We start from the raw sequence: 23,504 nt of genomic DNA on the forward strand, positions 1-23,504 counted from the left end.
TCTTCAGTTTTGCCACATGGGAATATAAGTGTGTGTGCATGTGTACATGTTCAAACAGTCCTCTTTTTGCACAGTTCATATATGCATGGATTTCAGTTACCACAGTTTAGTTAACACCAGTTCCCAACAACACAGTTTAAATTTCAGTTACCATGATATATTGACTAAATGAATTAGCTCACCAAAGATGAAAGTGCAATGAAACAAAAAATGACGACTCTAGAAGTGAAATTCAAACTGAACATGAATAGAGTATAGAAGAAATAGCTGATGGTGGGAATAAGAGACTCTGGATACGCAGCCAGAGGTCTCAGTGAAGGTGATGTTATCGACATTAATGGGCAAGTGGTTGTGATGAAAAGGTTGAACGTGTCCCAGAGCAAGTGATGCCGATAACAAACTTCACATTAAAGGAACTCACAGAAGTATTTCATGATGTTAATAGTACAAAGGATTAAGTGTTAGAAGCTAGTTCAGGCTTAGATGTACGACAGTTCATCAGGGTGTAGAAAAGATGGTATCATAAGTTACATGATGGGAAGAATGCAAGCACTGTTCAGGCTACTTTTGATAAATTTTGACCAGAAGTAAAATATTTTTAATTATCAGTGTTTCAAATTACAGTATACTAAATAACGTTTTACTATTTTTTCATTTCCCTATACATTTATAACTTACAGTAGGAGAGTTTTTAATGTGTTGATTAAAAAAATTTTAAGTCACGAAATGATCCTAACTTTCCTATTGATTATTAAGATAGTTTAAGATTATTAAGATTAAGATAACATGGTCATTTTTATAGTCCCACCCTATCGTGCAAAGTGAAGATTGCCTGTATTCATATTCAAACAATATCTGTTTTTGCTTGCAGTATATTTTAAAACTTACATGAATGGCATTAACCCTGTTCTAGTTTTTGAAAATTACTTTTTTTTTTTTGCGTTACGCGGGCTTCTCACTGTCGTGGCCTCTCCCGTTGCGGAGCACAGGCTCTGGACGCGCAGCCTCAGTGGCCATGGCTCACGGGCCCAGCCGCTCCGCGGCATGTGGGATCCTCCTGGACCGGGGCACGAACCCGTGTCCCCTGCATCGGTAGGCAGACTCTTAACTACTGCGCCACCAGGGAAGTCCGAAAATTACTTTTTTTAAGTCAACATTATGTTTAGAGATTTACACCTATTGAGTACTTGTTTTCTAAATGTACTTTATTTATAGTATTTGCTTTTAAAAAATTTTAAGTTGTATTTTTATTCCCAAGATTACAAAAAGTTTGTTTTTAAAAGAAAGCTAATTATTCTAAAATAGGTATCTTACCTATGATAAACATTAAAAAAAAAACAGTCCTAGCACTATTGTCTTATTGACTAAGTAAAGCTGTAGAATATGGTTTTTATACTTTAAACTTAAAATTTCTTTCTTACTGTATATATATCTATCAATATATTCATTCTCTATGAGACATGATAATTTAAGGCAATAAAAATGGTTGTTTTCATTTAATAGCCTAGTAATATTTACTTGAACAGTTTCTTCTTTATTGCTATAGTTTGTTTTCAGGCTGTGTAACTAATTTTAGCATTCCTCGCGGTATATGCTTTGCTTATTTATACCTTTTGTTTTTTACAAAAATGTTGAGGCCAAATTAAAAATTTTGTATGTAGATTTGTAACATGAATTAACATGTTAATTAATCATTTGCTAAACAGTAACAAACATTAAAAATTATTTTTTAAAACAAGGGTAAAAACAAATGTCAACCTTGGTATTCATTGGGAAAGCCAGCTAAAATGATTATCAGAAAATAAATAGATATACTGCTTTTACTGGATCTTCCTTTATTGCTTATTGAAGTATAATTGACTTACAATATTATATTAGTTTCAGGCATACAGCATGGTAATTCAGTATTTTTACGCATTTTAAAATGATCACCATGAGAAGTCTAGTTACCATCTGTCACCGTACAGAGTTACTAAAATATTATTGACTGTATTTTGTATGCTGTATATTATATCCCCATGACTTATTTTTTAAATGGAAGTTTGTATCTCTTAATCTCCCTTACCTATTTCACTCATCCTTCCTACCCCTCCCTCCCCACTGGCAACCACCAGTTTGTTCTCTGTCTGTGGGTCTGTTTGTATCATTTTTTCCCTCTTTTTAAATTTTTTTTATTGGAGTAAAATTGCTATACAATGTTGTATTAGTTTTTGCTGTACAATGAAGTGAGTCAGCTATACCTATATCCCCTCCCTCTTGGACCTCACTCCCACTGCCCGCCCCTATCCCACCCATCTAGGTCGTCACAGAGCGCTGAGCTGAGCTCCCTGTGCTGTACAGCAGGTTCCCACTAGCTATCTATTTTACACATGGTAGTGTATTTATGTCATACCTAATCTCCCAGTTCATCCCACCCTCCTCTCCCCACTGCTGCCCGTGTCCACATGTCTGTTCTCTATGTTTACATCTCTAATCCTGCCCTACAAATAGGTTTATCTGTACCATTTTTCTAGATTTCACATATATGCGTTAATATACGATACTTGTTTTTCTCTTTGTGGCTTACTTCACTCTGTATGACAGACTCTAGGTCCGTCCCCATCTCTACAAATGACCCAATTTCATTCCTTTTTATGGCTGACTAATATTCCATTGTATATATGTACCACGTCTTCTTTATCTATTCATCTATCGATGGACGTTTAGGTTGTTTCCATGTCCTGGCTGTTGTAAATAGTGCTGCAGTGAACATTGGGGTGCATGTATCCTTTTGAATTACCGTTTTCTTGTCAGTGTCTTACAGTTTTCTAATGACGGGTCTTTTACCACCTTGGTCAGATTTATTCCTAGGTATTTTATTCTTTTTCATGCAGTTGTAAATGGGATTGTCATCTCAATTTCTCTTCCTGTTAGTTCATTGTTACTGCATAGGAATGCAGCAGACTTCTGTATATATTAATCTTATATCCTGCCATTTTATTTTTATTTTTAAAATTTATTTATTTTATTTTTGGCTGCATTGGGTCTTCATTGCTGCATGTGGGCTTTCTCTAGTTGCGGCAAGTGTGGGCTACTCTCCGTTGTGGTGCGCAGGCTCCTCATTGCAGTGGCTTCTCTTGTGCGGAACGTGGGCTTTAGACATGCGAGCTTCAGTAGTTGTGGCACGTGGGCTCAGTAGTTGTGGCTCGCGGGCTCTAGAGCGCAGGCTCAGTAGTTGTGGCGTGTGGGCTTAGTTGCTCCACAGCATGTGGGATCTTCCCGGACCAGGGCTTGAACCTGTGTCCCTGGCATTGGCAGGCAGATTTCCTAACCACTGCGCCAGCAGGGAAGTCCTATTCTACTAGTTTTTTGGTGACATCTTTACTTTGGGGTTTTCTATAGTATCATGTCATCTGCAAACAGTGACAATTTTACTTCCTTTCAATTTGGGTTCCTTTGATTTCTTTGTCTTGTCTAATTGCTGTAACTAGGACATCTAATCATATGTTGAGTAAAAGTAGTGAGAATGGGCATCCTTGTTTTATTCCTGATCTTAGAGGAAATGCTTTCAGCTTTTCACTGTTGAGCTTGATGTTGGCTGTAGGTTTGTCATATATGGTCTTTTTTTTTTTTTTTGGCCCCGTCACGTGGTTTGTGGGATTTTAGTTCTCCGACCAGGGATTGAACCTGGGTCCTCAGCAGGGAGAGCACGGAGTCCTAACCACTTGACCGCCAGGGAATTCCCTGGTCTTTATTAATAATGTTAAGGTATGTTCTTTGTATACCCACTTTGTTGAGAGGTTTTATCATAAACGGATATTGGATTTTGTAAAAAGCTTTTTCTGCATCTATTGAGATGATCATGTGATTTTTATTCTTCAGTTTGTTAATGTGGTGTATCATATTGATTGATTGGTGGATATTAAACTGTCCTTCCGTTCTTGGGACCAGTACCACTTGATCATGGTGTGTGATCTTTTAAATGTACTGTTGAATTTGGTTTGCTAATGTTTTGCTGAGGATTTTTGCATTTGTGTTCATCAGTAATGTTGACCTATAATTTCTTGTGTGTGTGCGTGGTGTCTTTATCTGGTTTTGGTATCAGGGTAGTGCTAGCCTCATGGAATGAGTTTGGAAGCATTCCTTCCTCCTCAATTATTTGGAATAGTTTGAGAAGGATAGGCGTTAACTCTTCTGTAAATGTTTGGTAGATTCACCTGAGAAGCCATCTGTTGGTAGTTTTTTGATTACTGATTCAATTTCGTTATTGGTAATAAATCTGTTCGTATTTTCTGTTTCCCCCTGATTCAGTCTTGGGAGATTGTACGTTTCTAGAAATTTATCCATTTCTTTTCAGTTGTCCATTTTATTGGTGTATAATTATTTGTAATAATCTCTTATGATCCTTTGTATTTCTGTGGTGTTGGTTGTAATTTGTCCTCTTTCATTTCTGATTTTAGTTAGGCCCTACCTCCTTTTTTCTTAATGAGTCTGGCTAAAGGTTTATCAATTTCTGTTTATCTTTTCAGAAAAACAGGTCTTAGTTTCATTGTTCTTTTCTGTTGTTTGCCCTGGGGTGTCCCGGCACTGGTGCCGGCCTGCTGGTGGGCAGGTAAGCCCCTGCACTAATAGGCCAGAAGGAGGGCTCCAAAATGGCACTTGCTAGCACCAGTGTCCTCGTGGTAGAACAAACTCCCTGAGACAGCTGCTGCCAACATCTGTATCCCCAGTAGCAGTCCCAGTTGCCTCCTGCCTCTCCAGGAGGCTCGCAAAGATCACTAAGTGGGTCTGACTTAGGCTGCTTTTAAATGCCTCCATGCTAGGACTTGGAGCATGTGAGATTTTGTATGGGCCCTTTAAGAGTGGAGTCTCTGTTTCCTACAGTTGTCCTGCTGTCCTGCGCACAAACCCTGCTGGCCTTCTGGCCTTCAAAGCCAGACATTCTGGGGGCTTGTCTTCTTGGTGCAAGATCGTTGGCCTCAGTAGCTGACGTGGGGCTCAGACCCCTTGCTCACTGGGGAGAACCTCAGCAATTGTGATTATTCTCCCCATTTGTGGGTCACCTGCCTGAGAGTGTGGGTCTTGACTATACCAGGTCTCCACCCCTTCTACCCATATCATGGTTTCTTCTTTGTATCTGTAGCCGTGAAAAATCTATTCTACTAGTCTTCAGGTTTCTCTCATAGATAGTTGTTCTCTGAATAGTTGTAGTTTTGGTGCGCCTGTGGGAGGAGGTGAGCTCAGGGTCTTCCTACGCTACCATCTTGGCCGCTTCTCTCTCTCCTGGACTTTTCTTTTCAGTCTTTGCTTTTTTTTTTTTTTTTTTTTTTTTGGTAAAGAATTCCATTTTACTTCCCAACTAGCCCAAACCAGTAAAGTTTCTTAGGAATGAGGATGGTATTGTTCTCTCGTTATTGACTCTCTGTTACTGGGCCCCTCATGAATTTATGTTTTTCTTCTGCCAAATGAGGATAATTAATGCTAAACTAGCAAGGGGTTGCTGTGAAGATGAAGGAGAATCTCTGTAAAGTGTCTGGGATACAGTAGGTCATAACCTAAGGTGGTGATGTTTTGTTAAAGTAACTCTTCTGCTCTTTAAAGTAAAAATTGTGAAGGATACCAATGGGAAAGGAGGTCTCCCTAATCAGTTAATATAATACCCGATGGTGTTGAGCATTGTCCATGTATCAGGAACTGTCCCAGGTCCTGGGGAAATGGTGAGCATCCTGCCCAGTCTTTGAGCCAGTGGCATTTAACAGGGCTGAACTTGGAGGTTTTTATTTTCACTCTTTTGTCATGTTGATAGGTTCCTTTTCAAGTACAAGATAGACTAATTATTTGCTCTCCTTTGTTTACAGTTACAAGATAACAAAACTTTCCTAGCAATGATAAACCATGTCTTGAGTGTGGATGGGTTTTACTTTTCAACAACATATGATTTGACCCATACTTTGCAGCGGCTGTCTAACACTAGTCCAGAATTCCAGGAAATGAGTCTCTTGGAAAGGGTAAGCTTAATCTTCAATTATTATTACTTTTTTTTTTAATTTTAAGGAGCTTTTCTCTATTTCATCCATAAAATACATATTGATTTTTCTCAGTCCTGGCTCTATCAGGATCATGTATGGGGCTTTGAAAGTATACCGTGTTTCAAATAGACATCTCATTTCCAAATTCAGGACCCCAGAATCTGTGTGTGTTACACAGACAGGATTGAGAACCACAGGGTCCATTTTTAGAAATCCAGCTTAAACATGAATGTTGGTAATTTCCTAGCTCTCTGTGTTCTGTGTTGTAACAGTTATTAGCATTAGCAACATAATTGTACTTGTAAAATTAATGTTCTAATGGATGTTCTTTCTGCAGTGGTGCTTTTTATAGTTTTTACAAGTAGAAAAGTAACAACTTGTTAAGAACTTGAAAAATATGCTTTTGTTTAGGGTGGGGTTTTTGGTTATTTTATTGACTTAAGTGTATCTTTAAAACTGGACCTCAGGTGATTTCAACATAAAATTTCTGCTGTTCAGGAACCTAGATAATTGCTGCCTTGATTTTTTTGTTAGCCAGAGTAGATATGTTTAGGGGGCAGACAGCATTTAAAAGGTTGCTGTCAAAAAAAAAAAAGTTGTCAGTTATCTGTTAGTTTGGACCATACGAAATTGCCACTAATTGACCATATTTGACCAATAAAAATGATCATTTTATATAGCTCAACCTATATCTTTTTTTTTTTTTTTTTTGGCTGCATTGGGTCTTTGTTGCTGCGCGCGGGCTTTCTCTAGTTGTGGCGAGCAGGGGCTACTCTTCGTTGCAGTGCACAGGCTTCTCATTGCGGTGGCTTCTCTTGTTGCGGAGCACGGGCTCTAGGCATGCGGGCTTCAGCTGTGGTTCGTGGGGTCTAGAGCACAGGCTCAGTAGTCGCAGTGCACGGGCTTAGTTGCTCCGCGACATGTGGGATCTTCCCGGACCAGGGATCAAACCCGTGTCCTCTGCATTGGCAGGTGGATTCTTAACCACTGCGCCACCAGGGAAGTGCTAAATCGATATTTTAGTTGACTGGCTTTTTAAAGACTTTATAGCCTAATTTTGTAAGATTATATGTAGGCTTCAGTGTAAGTTTAGATGTAAGCTAAGCAATGAAGAAATTTGGCTTTTAATCGCAAAGAGACTCTTGCTTTTTTGCTACAGTCTCCATTCGCTATGCAATGTCTCTCAGATGCCTGCCATGTCCCAGGCACTGTACTAGCCACCGGCCACACAGGATGAAAAGACATGCCCCTGCCTCTCGGGAGCCTGCAGTCTACTGGGGAAGTGGAAGTCCAGGCAATCACAGAACAAGGGACAATTGCTGTCACAGAGATAGGTACCCAAGTGTGGTGGGATCCTGAAGGAAGGCGGGACTCACACTGTCTGGGGGAGTCAGGGGCGACTGTACAGAGGAAGGTGATTTTTGAGCCGAGACTTAATGATGAATAGGCCTTATTGATCAGGCGGCAGTGGGAGGAGGGTTCCAGTCAGAGGCAGTAGCAATATTAGGCTGAACTGAAGAAGAAGCCATCTCATGTGTTGGGATGGGAGGGAATTTTTTGTCAGCTAATCAGAAGAGTCAAAGTTACCATAACTTTGGGAATCACAAAAGTGATAAGTGAATCATATATACTATAAGCATTTTATCTCAACTTAAAACATAAAATTTTACATTGACTGGTCAGTTTTTTGATGTAGGATCATAAACTTTTCTTTGTTTTTGGTTCCTTGATTCCTAATTGTCTTTCCTGTATAAATTATATCCATAATGCTTTCCAGTTTGAGTCTCTTTAAAGATTTTGACACAGAGCAGTCTGTTTGCAGAATACAATTTTTACTATGTTTCTCCAGTCTTTTATAAAGTTGCCATTTTTACTCCTAATTCAACGGAAGTTTTGTTTTTAGCAACTTGCCTTTTATCAAGTTCTGTTGTAAATCATTCTTTATAGAAAGATCAGTTTATTTTTAAGTCATATTTCATTGATTTATAAAATAGTTAAATTATGTTATGAATAATAAGAAAAACTGGCACAAACTGGTTGGGAACGCGCAGTCTGAAACTCAGGAAGTGTACCATTCAACTGGTTATGCCTGAGTGCAAGAGCCACTCTTCGTGACTTTCTGCTGGGGACGGGGGACAGGGGAGTGTCCGTTGCTGTGTTTTATAAAGAGAATGAAGAGAATTGGTTAGTCTACTGAGGTGTTGAGGGAGTTCCTTCTGTATAGTTTGAAAGCCAGAGTGGCCAAAGATGAGAGCAGAGAGTTAAGTAGGGGTTGCCAGATTCCAGGACTGGTTAGATTTGGTTCTTTAGATGACAGTGAGCCAGTGAAGAATTTTCAGCAGACAGGAGACGTGTCATGTTAGACAACAACTGCTGGCAGCATGTGGAGGAAGGGTGTGAAGGGCCAGGCTAAGGCTTGAGGCTAGGGAGGATGTTTTAGTAGTTGGGCTGCAGTCAGGTGTTTGCCAGGGGTGGTGAGAATAGATATGTAGAAGAGGAAATGGATCTGGAAGGGGATTTAGGACTTGGTGATTGATTAAATATAAGAGAAAGAGCCTGCGAGGACTGCCAGGTTTCTGTATGGGCCAGCAGCACTGGCTTGAGGCAACGAGACAGGGATACCCGAAGTGTTCTTTTTGCAGCATGTCAAAGAGACCTGCTCCTAGCCACCAAGTGGAGCCATTGATTGTTATACTTTTCTTTCTGTAGAAACTCAAATTGGCAGGAGATACTGAATATTAATTTTAAAACTTCTCTCTTAGGCAGACCAGCGGTTTGTATGGAATGGTCATCTTCTAAGAGAACTTTCTGCTCAGCCAGAGGTAATGTACACTAAATAAAACCAGCTTATTTGTTAAAGTTCAAGTTTTAATTGAGTACATGTTATAAAATGGCTACCTAATCGCCAAGGATTTTGGTAAAGAATTCTAATTTAACTCTGTTTATAACTTACGGACTTTGATCCGATCTACCCTCCCACATCATTGTAGGTTGAAGAAGCCTAATTATTTTACTCCGATCTTCTAAAGAAGCCTTAAATAAAGAAAAAAATACCTCAGTATAAATACATTGCTGTCTGTAAGTGAGAGACAGAGAATGGGTCTTGGTAGATGAATAATGTTAGAAATCGGGCCAGAGCTAATTCCCCAGGCAGTGGAGAGCTTTGCATTTGTCTTCCTATGGGAGCCCTTTAGTCACCCAGGATAGACATGCATAGGTGTCACCTTCCTCTGTTCTTGGTTTATACAAATGAGATGTAAACAAGGAGGCCACCTAGGAAGCATAATGTATTGAATCTAGGTAAACAGATTTGCCTAATGGCATTATCTCTTGGCATTTGCTTTGCTTTTTTGGGAAAAGTAGTTTAAACTGCAAACCATTAATGTGGAGATATCTTTTCCCTGGAGCAGTGAACTTGTTGCGGGCAAAGACTGAAAAGGAGGGAGATAAACATTCTGCAACTTCATGTAGTTTTATTAGTGTTCCAAAATCTGCAAATGTTCAAGCCCAAATGACTGTAGCACATACTTAAAATTTTTTAATTAAAAAGACAATGTTACATTAGAGAAATGTCTTTAAAATTAAAAGTTACCCATAAGCTTACTACTTTGTTTTATTTGTATATTACCTCCCCATCTGTAAATATATTTTATATAGTGCTTCTTTTTGTTTATTATTTTTGAAGTATATTTATTCCTAAACATAACATACATCTTCATTTCAGGTCCATCGGTTTGCTCTCCCGGTATTATATGGCTGTATCCTTACATATTACTCTTTAGTTTTCTAGCAGCCTTTATTTAAATATTAGAAGTTAGATTTACAGACAGTCTCAAATATTACATGAGGAGAGTATTTTAGAATTAGTAGAAATCTCTTTTGATAATAATATCAAACCATTAACATAAAATCATAGAATACTGGTTGTAAATGACCATCGTTTTTTTAATAGAATAAACTCTTTAGACTGACTAATGCTCTCTGGGACTGGTGTTTTAAAAGAAGAAATATGTCTACTGTGTTTTGGCTTTATTAGACTTTGTATCAATAAACAAGAATAGTTTTAGCCTATTGAAAATTTTCCTTAGCAATTAAACAAGTTAGACTTAGGAACTAGGGTAACCAGCAAGTTGAAGAGGAGAATTACGATTAAAAATTATATTTGTCATTTGAAATAGCCATAGAAAAATGAAAATACATGGTGTACAAAGAATGATGCTTGGGGTGAGGTACAAATACAAAATGAGTAATGGTTATCTAATTGTAAGTTCATTTTTAAAGCTTATCTTTCTTTATCATAGACATCATAATAAAAATAGGGAAGCAAAGTGAGCTGGCTGTTAAAGGGTAAGCACAATGTGCTGATGAGTGCCTATAGTCAGGACTCTGTCCTGCAGAAACTGAGGGGGTCTTTCTATCACATACCCCCAAAGAAGCTTATTAACTAACACAACAGTCTGTGGTTTATTTGTTCATTATGTTAGTATGATTTCCTTAAATTATTATGCTTGTTATACTTAAAAACAGAAAAGTAATGCAGGAAACATTTTCCGCAGTTGTGGGGGAATGAAAATCAGAAAATGTCAGGATAAAAGCTCTTGTTTATTCTGGTTTTTGTTTTTGTTTTTCCCTGGAGCTCTCTAAGTTCTCCTAAGGATAAAAATAATAAGTGTACTATTTAGGTAGTGCTTTAAGGGTTTGGGCCAACTGTGTGTATGTGTTTTTTTAATTCCAAAATGAGATTGTGAATGGGCAAATAATAACATGAGATTATAGAACACTTTTTCTAGGTGATTTTAGAAAGTTTATCTATTTAGCTTTAAATCTGAAGTTTTACATTGGCTTTTGTTTAGTGTAACTTTTTGACTAGACCTGTCCTCAGATGTTTCCTGTACTTAGAGAGAGATCAAGAAAAAAGGGCCCAATGCGGGAGCGTGACTGGAGCAGAGAATGGACAGGGAGTGGGAGCTGTGTTCACAGAGGCTGCTGGACCCACATTATGCAGGGCCTTAGAGGCTTTGTCTTTTACTTTAACTGTTAAGGGAAACTATTGGGATTTGAATAGAGGATTGTCGTGGTAAGACAGGATCACTCGGACAGTGATGTAGAGAATATGCCAAAGGTGAGCAGGGGAGGATGCAAGGAATAGCTAGGAGCAGTTGTAGTAATCTGGATGGGAGGTGATGTTGCCTGGGACCAGGGTGGTAGCTGATGGTGATGAAAAATGGTCAGGTTCTAGATATGTTTTGAAAGTGCAGCTAAAAGGATTTTCTGACAAATTGTACATGGGGAATGAAGGAGGGTTGAGTATGAGTCTTAAGATTTTTGGCCAGAGTAAGTGGAAGGAAGCCATGCATTGTGGTGGGGAAGAGCCGAGGTGGAAGGCAGGCCAGCGTATCTGGGCTTCTGTTTGGACATGTTGAGCTTGAGATTTCTGTAAATATCCAAGGAGAGATTGTCAAGAAGACATAGATTAATGGAACTGGAGTTTAGGAGAGAAGTCCGTGTTGGAGACGTAAATTTTTTTTTTTTTTTCTTTTGGAGACATAAACTTGAAAGTCCTCAGGGTATAGATGGCATTTAAAGCCATGAAGTGGCATGAGATCATCAAAGGAAGAAATGTATATAGAGAAGAAAAAGGTGTGGAGAAAGAAGACAACCTGAAGGAGGTTCTAGATAGTGAGTAAATGCTAGAGCCACAGACTACAGGCCTCAGGACAAAGGACTTCTGAAGTAGGGGAGCCAAAGTAAGTGAACTGAAAGGATGAGTCATATAGAGTTACTCTAAGATTTGAAGTTGGAAAAATGAACCAGCAAAGGCAAGTGAGGAAGAGAAGAACCAACCAAGTGAGAGCAGCATCCCAGAAGCAAATGAAAATAAGGTTTCCGAGCAGAGGGTCTCATCAGCTGATATGCTGCTGGTTGTTTAAAAATGACGATTAGATTGAGAGTCTGCCTGCCGATGCAGGGGACACGGGTTCATGCCCCGGTTTGGGAAGATCCCACATGCCGCGGAGCAGCTTGGGCCCGTGAGCCATGGCCGCTGGGCCTGCGCGTCCGGAGCCTGTGCTCCGCAACGGGAGAAAAAAAAAAAAAAAAAGACCATTAGAGAAGGAGGTTATGTTCCTGTTTCCCCCACTTCTCCCCAAATGGGGGCTGTTATCAAATGCTGGGAAGAAAGATTTTGGAGAAGGTGGGAGCATAGTCACATGCTGGAGCAGTGTCCTTGAGTGTGTGAGGGGGTGGAGTCTAGTACACAGGTCAAAGGCCTGACACAGACAGCTTATCCACCATCTAGCTCATCCGCCCTAGTAGAAAGGAAGCAGCTATGGTGGACATGGAGGCTAGTAGGTAGATATATGTGGTGGGAGCATGTGGATGGCTTTTATTTTCACAGTGAAATTGGAAGCAGTGCCATTAGCTGTGAGTAGTAGCTGGAGGTTGAGGAGAAAGTGTGAAATGGGCATCCCAAGTGGGAGTGCATGGCCCTGAGAGTCACTAATTGATAAAAGATTAGAAGTAAATACATCGACATTTTAAAAGTTGTGTCATGGTGGTGGGATTCTGCATGATTTCTCTTTTTCTTTAGTTCCTTACATGCTTTTGGATGGATATTCATCTTGTAATCAGAAGAAAATGATTCATAAAACAGACATATTCCATGCTATACTCAGTTCTCTCAGAGGCAGACTCCATGTCTGATTCATCTTTGTGCCCTGCTCCAAAGAGATAATTTTGGGGAATGAATGAGTAAATACGGCTTTGGAGTCTTTTCTAGTACTGCGGTTTTAAAGGATTGTGAATTGGGAGCTCAAGATGATGATACCAGGTGGTAGAGAGGGATGAATCATAAGAAATTCATATTGCTAGTATCATTTGGTACCACTATTTTGAAAATTATTTGGCATTTCCTTATGGATTTACCAGGCCTTCCCCTCTACATACACAATACATTTATACAGGAGGTTTTTCAAAAATGTTTACGGCACCACTGTTAGAGCAAACTCTGAGCACCACGAGTTCCATCAGCAGAAGAATTAGGTCTGTTGTGATATGGTCCTTACAGATTGCACACAACACTGAAGAGGACCAAACTCCTGCTTCATGCAGTGCAAGGATGACTCTTAGGTACTTACTGGGGGCATAAACAAGGACTTGAAGTTTATTAAGAGTGTTGTGCCATTTTTATAAAACTCAAAAGCAAGCTGTGTGTTTTCACGTCATGGTTGCATATAATGAAACTAAGGCGGCAGGGGAATCGTCTCCACAGGGCTTCTGGGCAAGAAGGCAGTAGGATGGGATGAAGAAGGAACAGATATTAGATTCAGGGCCTTGGTACTGTTCGCAAGTTGGAGGTAGGTTTATAGATATTTATTTTATTATGCTCTTAATGCTTTTTAATGGATGAATCAAATTATATTAAGCAAAATGTTATGTATAGGAAATAACCATAGGGCAAACCCAAACCTATGAGGAAGAGAGAGATACATTCTGTTTCTGAATAATCTTTAATTTACAGTTTGATCTGTAAATCTTTATATACTTAGCAACTGTTATTGGTAATTGTAATTATGCATATAATATAAACTTCAGTAGCTTAGTCTTTTTCCCCCTTGTTTTCCACTTCTTATTGGAAGGTTAATCTATTTTAAATGTATAAGTTTTTCATTCAAAGATTTTTTTGTGATGTGGTTAATATTTAATTCTTTACTTTCAGAAAGTGGTTGAGACTATCTGGGAAAGGAAATCATATTATTTAAATAGAAACACTGTAATGAACCACTTAAACACACTGGCTGTATGTCATTATAGGGTTACTGACTTGACAAAACTTCACAATCAGTACTAAAGGCTTGTGAATATTCATGAGGAACCAAAAATTTGCATATTCTCCTTTTTATTTTCTAAAGGCAGAGTCATTCTTACTAGGGTAGATAGATTCAAATTTCATCTGAAAATAATACATATGGTTTTGCAATATGTTATATTTTTCTTAATGTAGTTAAGTTATTACTATGCACTCATGTTCTATTAATGGAAAATACTTTGATTGGATTCTCATCTCGAGGAGGAGTTGTTTCAGAGCTGGTGTCCGCTATTATGTAAGAGGTGAGATTAATTTTGTCAGCACGATTTGGTACTGGGTTATATCTATGTATAATTAATGTTTGGCTCATGGTAACATGAATATAACCTTTTGTATTTTATTTGTTTCATTATCATTTGATAGCCTCGCTAAATATTTATCTCCTGCTTCATTATGATAATTAGGTAGGTCTTCTGTACTTTACTCCAGCTACTGTAGTTACATTGCAGGTGTTAATGAGACACTGTAGGCTGCTGCTTACTGCTTTAAGAGGAATTGATTGTGTTATTTGCTGGATATCTGAAAGCATAGCTGAACTCACTATAGTTTTCAATAACCTAAACTCATATCAGAAAGTATTTTCTTTTATTGCTCTTGGTTTCTTTGCATGTATAAAGCTAGACATTTGACCTTATGCCTTCAACTTTGAAGATTTACATTTGAGCATTTATTCTTTGGGCTTTGTGCTAGCAACACGCTAATTTGCTTAAACCGAGCTTTTAAAATCTGTATTAGAAGTTACTGTCATTATGAAAATGAGCTTCCTAAACTCTCTTTTTTTTTTTTTAAGCCAGAGTATATCAGAATAAAATCCTATGGACCCTTAGGTAAATCATAGAAGTTTTGGGCCAGGAAGTTGTAAAAGTCCTTTGGTTAATCTCCTTTAGTATAGGTGATATAGCAGAGGAAGAAAGACATTTAGTGAGTGACCTGGCCAAGATCACACAACCAGGATTAGAGTTAGCAGTGCCCTTGTATCTGGATTTTCCTGGATTGAGTCATATTTTTTAATTAAAAGTTTTGAATTGGTAATGCAGTCACATAGATCAGGTATCAAAGGTATAAAAAGATGTGCAGTTAAAAAATATTTCTCATTTCTGACTTCATCTGCTGCATCTTACCTCCCAACCAGCTGATCTGTTGTTAGTTTCTTACTTATCCTTCAGATCATTTTTATGCTATTCCAAGTATGTTCTCCTTCTTTTGCAGACAGTGGTTGTATACTGTGTCCCTTTTCTTGCACCTTGGGTTTTTTTAACTTAATATATATTGGAAATTGCTTCATAAAGATGTCTCGTACGCTCACTCGCTCTCTCTCTCACACACACACACACAAAATCTCACTCTTATTCTCAATCTCACTTTTTAAAATAACTACATATTATTCCTTAATGGGAATTCTGGACAGAACCAAGTATAGCCCATGCTTCTGACAAGTAATTTTAGAACGTACTGAGAAGGCATTTTATTGCTGATTTGACTATAATTTTTTTCCCTTCTGTTAATACGTTAACAGAAACACTGATGTTATATGTTACACCTCAAAATGTTATATGTTTTAGAAGTATGTCAGATAGAAAGAATGTTAAGAAATATTTGAGATCGTTAAAAATCTGTTGGTTTTTTTTTTTTTTTTTGTCTTTCCTAATAATTTGAGTCAGGAACTCGCTTGAAAGTTGCCTTTGCTTAGCAAGCTTTTCTTTGTGAAGATAATGTAAACAAGATAGTAAGGTAATGCTTCAAACATTTGAAAGAACTAACCAAATCAAGGCTAAATATTTAAGAGCACTGCTTTTCAAATTAGTTTTTTTGGGTATATTCATGGAGTTTTAGAAATTGTAGGATCATATACAGTTTTTGTTGCTTTCATTTTGATAATTAAAATTATAAGCATCTGCTGGACCACTTGCATCATTATAACAAAATACTGTTAACATAATGGCCCACATTTGCATTTAATATTGTGTTTAATGGTTTTAACTTGGGATCTATAGGTATACTGTCAGAGGTTTTTGAGAACTTGTTTTTTCTTTAAAATATGTCCAAAATTTGAGAAACACTGTTTTAGAGGAATTGTATATATATAAACAATTGATATATTAAATAGCAGCCAACATTATTTGTTTGTTAATAGGGTCGTTAATACTCCCTTTAAGCCTGTTTAAATGAGTGAGCTTTGTTAGCTTTCTGATGATGGACTGTGCATTTGTTTGAAATTTAGTTTTATAAGTACTTTTCCACTAATTTGAACTGACTTAATTTTCTTCAAGTTAGAGTGAATTAGTGAGTTTCTGATATGTTTTTCTTATGTAATGTAGTTAATTTTTTTCCAATTCAGGAATTGATTCTGAAGGCCATGCAGCTAACTTTGTAGAAACAGAACAAATTGTGCACTACAATGGGAGCAGAGCTTCATTTGTACAGGCAAGTTAACGTGTCTGTTAGGCAGCCAGCCAGTTGGTCTCTTCTACTTGTATTGTAATTTCCTGACATACTGTTGAAATTTCTCTCCTTTTTAAAGTAATATCATTGTCTACAATATGGAAAGAGTTCACCCCAAACAAGGATATTCCATTAACCTGGCACTCAGTTGCTGACGTTTTCTGCCCTTGAATTAAATCCCTAAAGGAGAGGGTAGGGTAGGAGGTGCAAGGGTTATGGAAATGGAGCCACTGGTCTGCTTAACCCCTTAGACTTCTTCAGGGCAGTGATGACAGGACAAGCAGCTGGCTTATGCCTGACTTTACCTGCCTTGCATTCATTGTGACATAATATCTGAGTTGTGGATCACTTACTGCTCCAGAGTATTAATGGCTAAAAATATTTTTAAGTTCATAAACATATTCTTTTGAGAATGAATAAAGCAATTTCTAGTTTTATTATAATGCCAAATTATATACCAGATGTAACTTGGTAATTTTTACTTGTAGGTAAAAATTGATTTATTTTAGAATTTAGGAGAAACACAACTGTCTACTACACAAGTGCATGTATATAAAATCAGAAAAAGTCCTTTCCAAATGCATGCCCCAAAATACAAATTTTAGGAGCCGGTATGCATGGATTTCTTTCATAGTTAGTAGATTGCATTTTTATTTTTTCTTTTGCGGTCATTGATATTGTATATACCGCTGACAATAAGCTGAGAAAAACAAGTTTGTGCGTATGTTTCTTTTTACATATCTTTTCTTTTCTTTTAGACTCGAGGATCAATACCACTTTACTGGTCTCAAAGACCAAATCTCAAGTACAAACCACTGCCACTGATCAACAAAGTAGCAAATCATGTGTGTATCTTCCATGCTTTTTTCATTGGCTATAAATAGAAGCTTAGTGGCATTATAGTTTGCGTATAGAGCATGTATGTATTTCTTATAAGTCAGACTTCAACATCTTTGAGGCCTTTCTCCTTGGTTCTGGCACTTAGCGAGCTTATAAACCAAAGGGCTGTGTATGTGGCGTGTTAGAAATGTGGAAGAACAAACTGAATGACACGGTAAATTTAGATTTTAGAGATCTCAGTAAGATTTGCAGTCTTACACTGTTTAGAATATTTAGTGTATTCTGTTTGACATGCTCAGAAATAAAATAGTAATATTGTAGCTCAGAGTAGAATGGCTTATAATTACTACTCACTACATGGTATTTAGAATATCTAGAAGACATAGTCCATCTTAATGTCATTCTCTTGAATATAGAGATGGGCCATTTAAGGAGACACTTTTTAACATCTTATAAATTTTCTTATAATGTAATCTGGTAAAGTATATAACTCTTTTTCCCTCTCTCTAGATGGATGGTTTCCAAAGGCATTTTGATTCACAAATAATTATTTATGGAAAACAAGTCATAATCAATCTGGTATGTTTCTTACATTTTGGGGGGAGTAAAACCTTAGCATCCTTTTTTTTTTAACAAAATTTATCATTTTAACATTTTTAAGTGTGCAACTCAGTGGCATTAAATATTTTACAGTGTTGTGCAACCGTCACCACTGACCATTTCCAGAACTTTTCATCATACCAGACAGAAACTCACTATACATTAAACAGTAACTTCCTATTATCCCTCTTACCTCAGCCCCTGGTAACTCTATTCTACTTTCTGTCTCTATAAATTTGTGTATTCTGGGTATCCCATATAAATTGTATTGTGTAATATTTGTTCCTTTGCATCTTATTTCCCTTAGCAGAATGTTTTTGTTTATGTGACTCCAAGTTACTTTGTAGTGTCCTTTCATTTTAACTTGAAGAACTCTGTAGCATTTCTGGTAGGGCAGGTCTAGGGATAATGAACTCCCTTAACTTTTGTTTATCCAAGAATGTCTTAATTTCTGTCTCATTTTTGAAGCACAGTTTTGCCAGATATAGAATTATTGGTTGACACTTCTTTTCTTTCAGTACTTTAAATATATCATCCCATTGCCTTCTAGCCTCCAAGGTTTCTGAAGAGAAATTGGCATATAATTCTATTCAGAATCCCTTGTATGTGATGAGTCCTTTCTCTCTTGCTGCTTTCAGGATCCTCCCTTTGTCATTAAGTAGTTTGATTATAATGTGTTTGGTGTGTTTCCTTGGGTTCGTCATATCTGGGGATTGGGCACTTCTTGGATTTGAAGATCTCTATCGTTCATCAAATTTGGGAAGGTTTTTTGACATTTTCTCTTAAATAATCTCTCTGCCCCTTTCTCTCTCTCTTCTCTTTCTGGGACTCCCATAATGAATATGTTGTCTGTTTGATGGTATCCCAGAAGTCCCCCAGGCTCCGTTCAATTTTCCGATTCTTTTTTCTTCCTGCTGCTTCAACTTGATTATTTCTTTTGTCCTATACAAGTTTGCTGATTCTTCTTTCTTCCTGCTCAAATGTGCTGTTGAACTCCTCTAGTGAATTTTTAATTTCCATTTTGTACTTCTCAGCTCCAGACTTACTGTGTGGTTCCTTTGAATACTTTGTTTCTTTGTTGATATTCTCATTTTTTTCATATATGGTTTTCCTGATTTCCTTTAGTTCTTCGTCCATGCTTTCTTTTAGCTCTGAGCGTATTTAAGACAGTTATTGTGAAAGCTTTTTGTTTTTATTTATTTATTTAAAAAATTTAAAATATTTATTTATTTATTTATTTTTGGCTGCATTGGGACTTTGTTGCTGGGCGCCGATTTTCTTTAGTTGCAACGAGCGGGAGCTGCTCTTCATTGTGGTGCATGGGCTTCTCACTGTAGTGACTTTTCTTGTTGTAGAGCGTGGGCTCTAGGCACGCGGGCTCAATAGTTGTGACTCGAGGGCTCTAGAGCACAGGCTCAGTAGTTGTGGCGCACGGGCTTAGTTGCTCCGAGGCATGTGGGATCTTCCTGGATCAGGGCTCGAACCCGTGTCCCCTGCATTGGCAGGCGGATTCTTAACCACTGCGTCACCAGGGAAGTCCTATTTATTATTATTTTTTAATTTAGCCATGCCATACGGCTTTCAGGATCTTAGTTCCCCGACAAGGGATGGAACCCAGGCTGTGCCAAGTCCTAACCACTGGACCACCAGGGAATTCCCTGAAAGCTTTTTATAAATAAGGCTTCTGCAGGGATGGTTTCTATCAGTTTATCCTTTTCCATTGAATAAGCTAAGCCTTGTTTTCCGGTGTTTTTTTGTATGCCTTATGATTTTGTTGTTGTTCTTGAAAACTGGGCATTGGATGTTTATAATGTAGTAACTCTGGAAGTTAGATTCTTCTTTCCCAAGGGTTTGCTGCTGTTTTGTTTTGTTTTTGTTTTGATTATTGAATGCTGTAGTAATCTATTTGTTTTGAGACTTTTCCAAACTATTTTTGCAAAGACTGTTCCTTGTTGTGTATGCTCACTGAAGTCTCCATTCTTTTAGCTTGTTTTCAGCTAATGTTTTGACAGAAATTTCCTTGAGTACAAGGAACTGAAATAGACAAAGGAAAAAACAAAAAAGAGAGAACAACCCCATCTCCTAATCTCTGCAGACTGCTTCTTTGTTGGAGCAGTCCTTCACTTATTTAGTTAGGCTTGCTCTGAACGTAGGGATTAGCCTGAGGTGAAGGCTTAAGGTCTTTTCAGGACTTTTCTGAGCATGCATCTTGCTTGGGTATGCATACGGCTGTCTAAAACCCTCCATATACATGGCTGCTTTTGAGTATCCTAATTTCTCAAAGAGTGTCACCCCAGCTGCTTCTGCAGGCTTTAGATGGTCTATTTTATGTCTCCACCTGAAATATCTTGCCCTAGGTGTCTTGGTTTATAGTCCTCTTGTAGCTTATATGAGCAGTGTGCAAATAAGGTCTGGTCTGCTCCGATTTGTGGAGGGGGGCTGAGAACTGTGTTGCCGCTGCCTAAGCTAAGGTCGTCATTGCACTGGGGAAAGGATGAGATAAGGGCAAGAAAAATGCTACAGAATTGTCCTGCAATTTTGAGGATGGCTTTATCTTGATTGGACATTTGTCTGGTTGCTATAAACCTGTCTAGAGCTCCTACAAAGTTGGTTTGTTTTTGTGATGTTTTTGTGAGGGTATAAGAGCTTAAAGCTTCCTAGTCTGCCATTTTGCTGATGTCACTCTGTCCTTTTAATTAAACTTAAAGCTATGGTGGGACTTTCCTGGTGGCACAGTGGTTAAGAATCTGCCTGCCAATGTGGGGGACACAGGTTTGAGCCCTGGTCCGGGAAGATCCCATGTGCCGCAGAGCAACTAAGCCCGTGTGCCACAACTACTGAGCCTGTGCTCTTGAGCCCACGTGCCACAGCTACTGAAGCCCAGGTGCCTAGAGCCCGTGCTGCACAACAAGAGAAGCCACCTCAACGAGAAGCCCGCGCATTGTAATGAAGAGTAGCCCCTGCTCGGTGCAGCTAGAGAAAGCCTGCGCGCAGCAATGAAGACCCAGCGCAGCCATAAATAAATAAATAAACAAACAAATATTTTTTTAAAAAGCAGGCTGTGGTGTTTTTAATTTTTTACAGGTTAATCAGAAGGGCTCAGAGAAGCCGCTTGAACAGGCGTTTGCAACAATGGTGTCTTCCTTGGCAAATGGAATGATCAGGTACCTCACTAGAAATCTGTTGTAGGTATTTTCACAGTAGATGTGCAATGCATATATACCTAAGTACATAGATCTCTCTACATGTATTTCAGTTAGTTGTGTTCAAAGCATGATTTTGTTAGCTTGAAATTTTCTCTGGCATAATTCATGTTGCAGAATAACTTCTTAGCAGTTGAATTTTAATTTGAATTTTGTAAGAGTTTAGCCCTTGATTAAAATCCTCTCCTTGAGGCTTTGTGTCGCTCTGCCCATTGGGTCTTGAATTTCAGTTACTCATGCTTGTTTGGTGTGGTCTGCCTGGTCCTGACCACCACACGAGCTGGAGCAATTTACTGTTGCATGGCGGCCTTGTCTGGAGCAGCAGCTTGCCCCTCCTGTAAGGCAGCAGGCAATAGTTACAAATTCTGTGTAGCCTTGTCAAAAGAGGGGGGATCCTAAAACATAAACAGTTGCCCTGTGGAAATGTGCAGGGTAATGAGTCAGACCATTTGGAGCTTCTGCATTAGGAAACAGGGGTAGGAGGTGGGGGTAGACTGTGGTAGGAAGTGGTCACAGGCATTGGGGGAAGACTTTAAAAGAAATGGTACTCGGTTATTTGGGGAGAATTTTTTTTAACCTCTGGAAATTTTTAAACATGCACAAAAATAGAATGATATAATGAACCTTTGGGGAAGAATTTAAGCCTATTGTCCAACTCAGAAACTCTAGCAAATTTATCAGACCCTTACTCCATGCCCATTTCTGCCTTCTCATAGTGGAACCTGCCCAAACACACTTGGATGAGTCAGAGAAGTGATTCCTATCCAGGATGTGCCTCAAAGTCCTCAGAGGAATTACTCAGAATATACCTAAGACCTGAAAAATCAGCATCACTGGGTTTAGAGTCCTACATGTCTATTCTGGAAAAAGTTTATCTGCTGCCTCCTTTGTACACCCCTGGTTAAGCCCCTGTCTGTGCTTCAGAGGGTTTCTGTAGGTATACTCACCTCCAGAGTTGCCTCTAGTGCTTGTAGCAGCAGCTAACTTTGAGAACTTGAGGCATAAGTCAGAGTCTAAAGTTATGCCCTTGGTGTTCCAGGGCACTTGGAGGTTACATACTGCTAAGGAATAAACACCCTAAAGCTATTGTTACCAAAATATAATGATGTAAGACATTCTTAGAAGATACAAATGTAATTTTAACAAATGTAATTTTAGAAGGATACAAGCTTAAGAATCCAAGTGCATTTATGTGCTAGTGAGCCGCTTAAATTCTTCAGGCAACTCTAGAGCTATGGTCAGAGCACTCCAAAAATAACTATCACACCACCACTTCTAATGGAGCTGCCTTTGAAAATGCTTCCCCCCACTCCCAGTCTTCCCAAAGTCTGGCCTCACAGTCGGCTAACTTCTGTTTTTGTACTAATTTCTAAGTATCCCATTCTCCCCTGAGATAACCATTGAGGTGATAGAAGCCCCTCTCTTGACCTGCTGGAAGCCCTCCCTACATTGATGTACCTTCGGCCATTGGAGCCAAGGCTCCATGAGAGCAGACACCTAATCTGAATTTTACTCTGTAGATGAGAGTGTAATGTTCTTCTAGTCCTCCTCCTTTATGACTTGACATGATCCCTGAATAGGAAGTTGGGTAGAAGTGGAATGTGTGAGAATCTTCATGTACCCTGGTGCCCAGGTTCTCTTCATTCTTTCTTCCTCTCTTGACTTTCGGGAGTTGGTTAATGATTCTTCCCCCTCTCGAGGGGCAACATTTTCCAGCTCATAGTAGGGCACCTTCACTGATAGATATGTTCTAACTTTGAGATTTATACCTCTTAAATATTAGATAACTGAAAACAGCCCATTACAGATTGATGGACAAGAAAATTCTCTCTACCACATGTATGTGTGATGTATGGATAGTGATAATGAATATTTTGGTAGGATGAACAGTAACCAGAATGGAGACCATCCTGCTTCTGTTCTTGTCACAGCCCCTAATACACAACAGACAGTCCAGTCCTCCTTGGACTGAATCGCATTTGACCATTTTGAACATCTTAATTGATCTGAAAATAAAAAAAAAAAGACCCTATTCTTTGCACATGGGGGTAGAGAATAAATATACAGTAGATATTCAGTTGGACAAGGCTACTTTATATTAACATGCCTGATTGCTGTTCCTGAGCTCACTTCTGTAGCATTTCGCTGGACTTCTTTACTCCTGAGGGCCTCTAGAAAAACATGTGAAGATAGAAGAGTGTGTGTGTATTTTTTTCCTTCAGTAGATATGAGCATGAGAAGGTGGGTATGTCTGTGCATGCCTGCATGCATGTGTATATGTACAGTGGTAAACCCAGAGTGAAGGAGGCTCTACTGTTCCCAGGTGATGTGTATGTAGAGAGGAGGATCAGCTTATGAAGGTGGTATTAACAGAAAGAAAATGAATAATCTTTAATCACTTTCTGAATATCTTTTCTTTTGGTAGATATATTGCCTTTGACTTCCATAAGGAATGTAAAAATATGAGATGGGATCGACTAAGTATTTTATTGGATCGAGTAGCAGAAATGCAAGATGAATTAAGGTAAGCTATGTTATTTCCCT

At 38.5% G+C, this 23,504-nt stretch overlaps 1 protein-coding gene across 2 annotated transcripts in view; it reads left to right on the plus strand.

Moving 5' to 3' along the window:
- The window catches only part of SACM1L (SAC1 like phosphatidylinositide phosphatase), a 58,685-nt gene that overhangs the window by 22,774 nt on the left and 12,407 nt on the right, over nt 1-23,504 (plus strand). For both annotated transcript variants that reach the window (XM_007463900.1, XM_007463901.1), the window contains 9 exons: nt 5,838-5,987; nt 8,771-8,830; nt 9,733-9,766; nt 14,016-14,117; nt 16,214-16,299; nt 17,076-17,162; nt 17,668-17,736; nt 20,842-20,921; nt 23,386-23,484. In XM_007463900.1, the coding sequence (XP_007463962.1) occupies nt 5,838-5,987; nt 8,771-8,830; nt 9,733-9,766; nt 14,016-14,117; nt 16,214-16,299; nt 17,076-17,162; nt 17,668-17,736; nt 20,842-20,921; nt 23,386-23,484 (767 nt within the window). The remainder of the gene's footprint in view (nt 1-5,837; nt 5,988-8,770; nt 8,831-9,732; nt 9,767-14,015; nt 14,118-16,213; nt 16,300-17,075; nt 17,163-17,667; nt 17,737-20,841; nt 20,922-23,385; nt 23,485-23,504) is intronic.

Source organism: Lipotes vexillifer, unplaced genomic scaffold, assembly GCF_000442215.2.
Source record: "Lipotes vexillifer unplaced genomic scaffold, Lipotes_vexillifer_v1.1 scaffold1227, whole genome shotgun sequence".
Classification (NCBI taxonomy): Eukaryota; Metazoa; Chordata; class Mammalia; order Artiodactyla; family Lipotidae; genus Lipotes; species Lipotes vexillifer.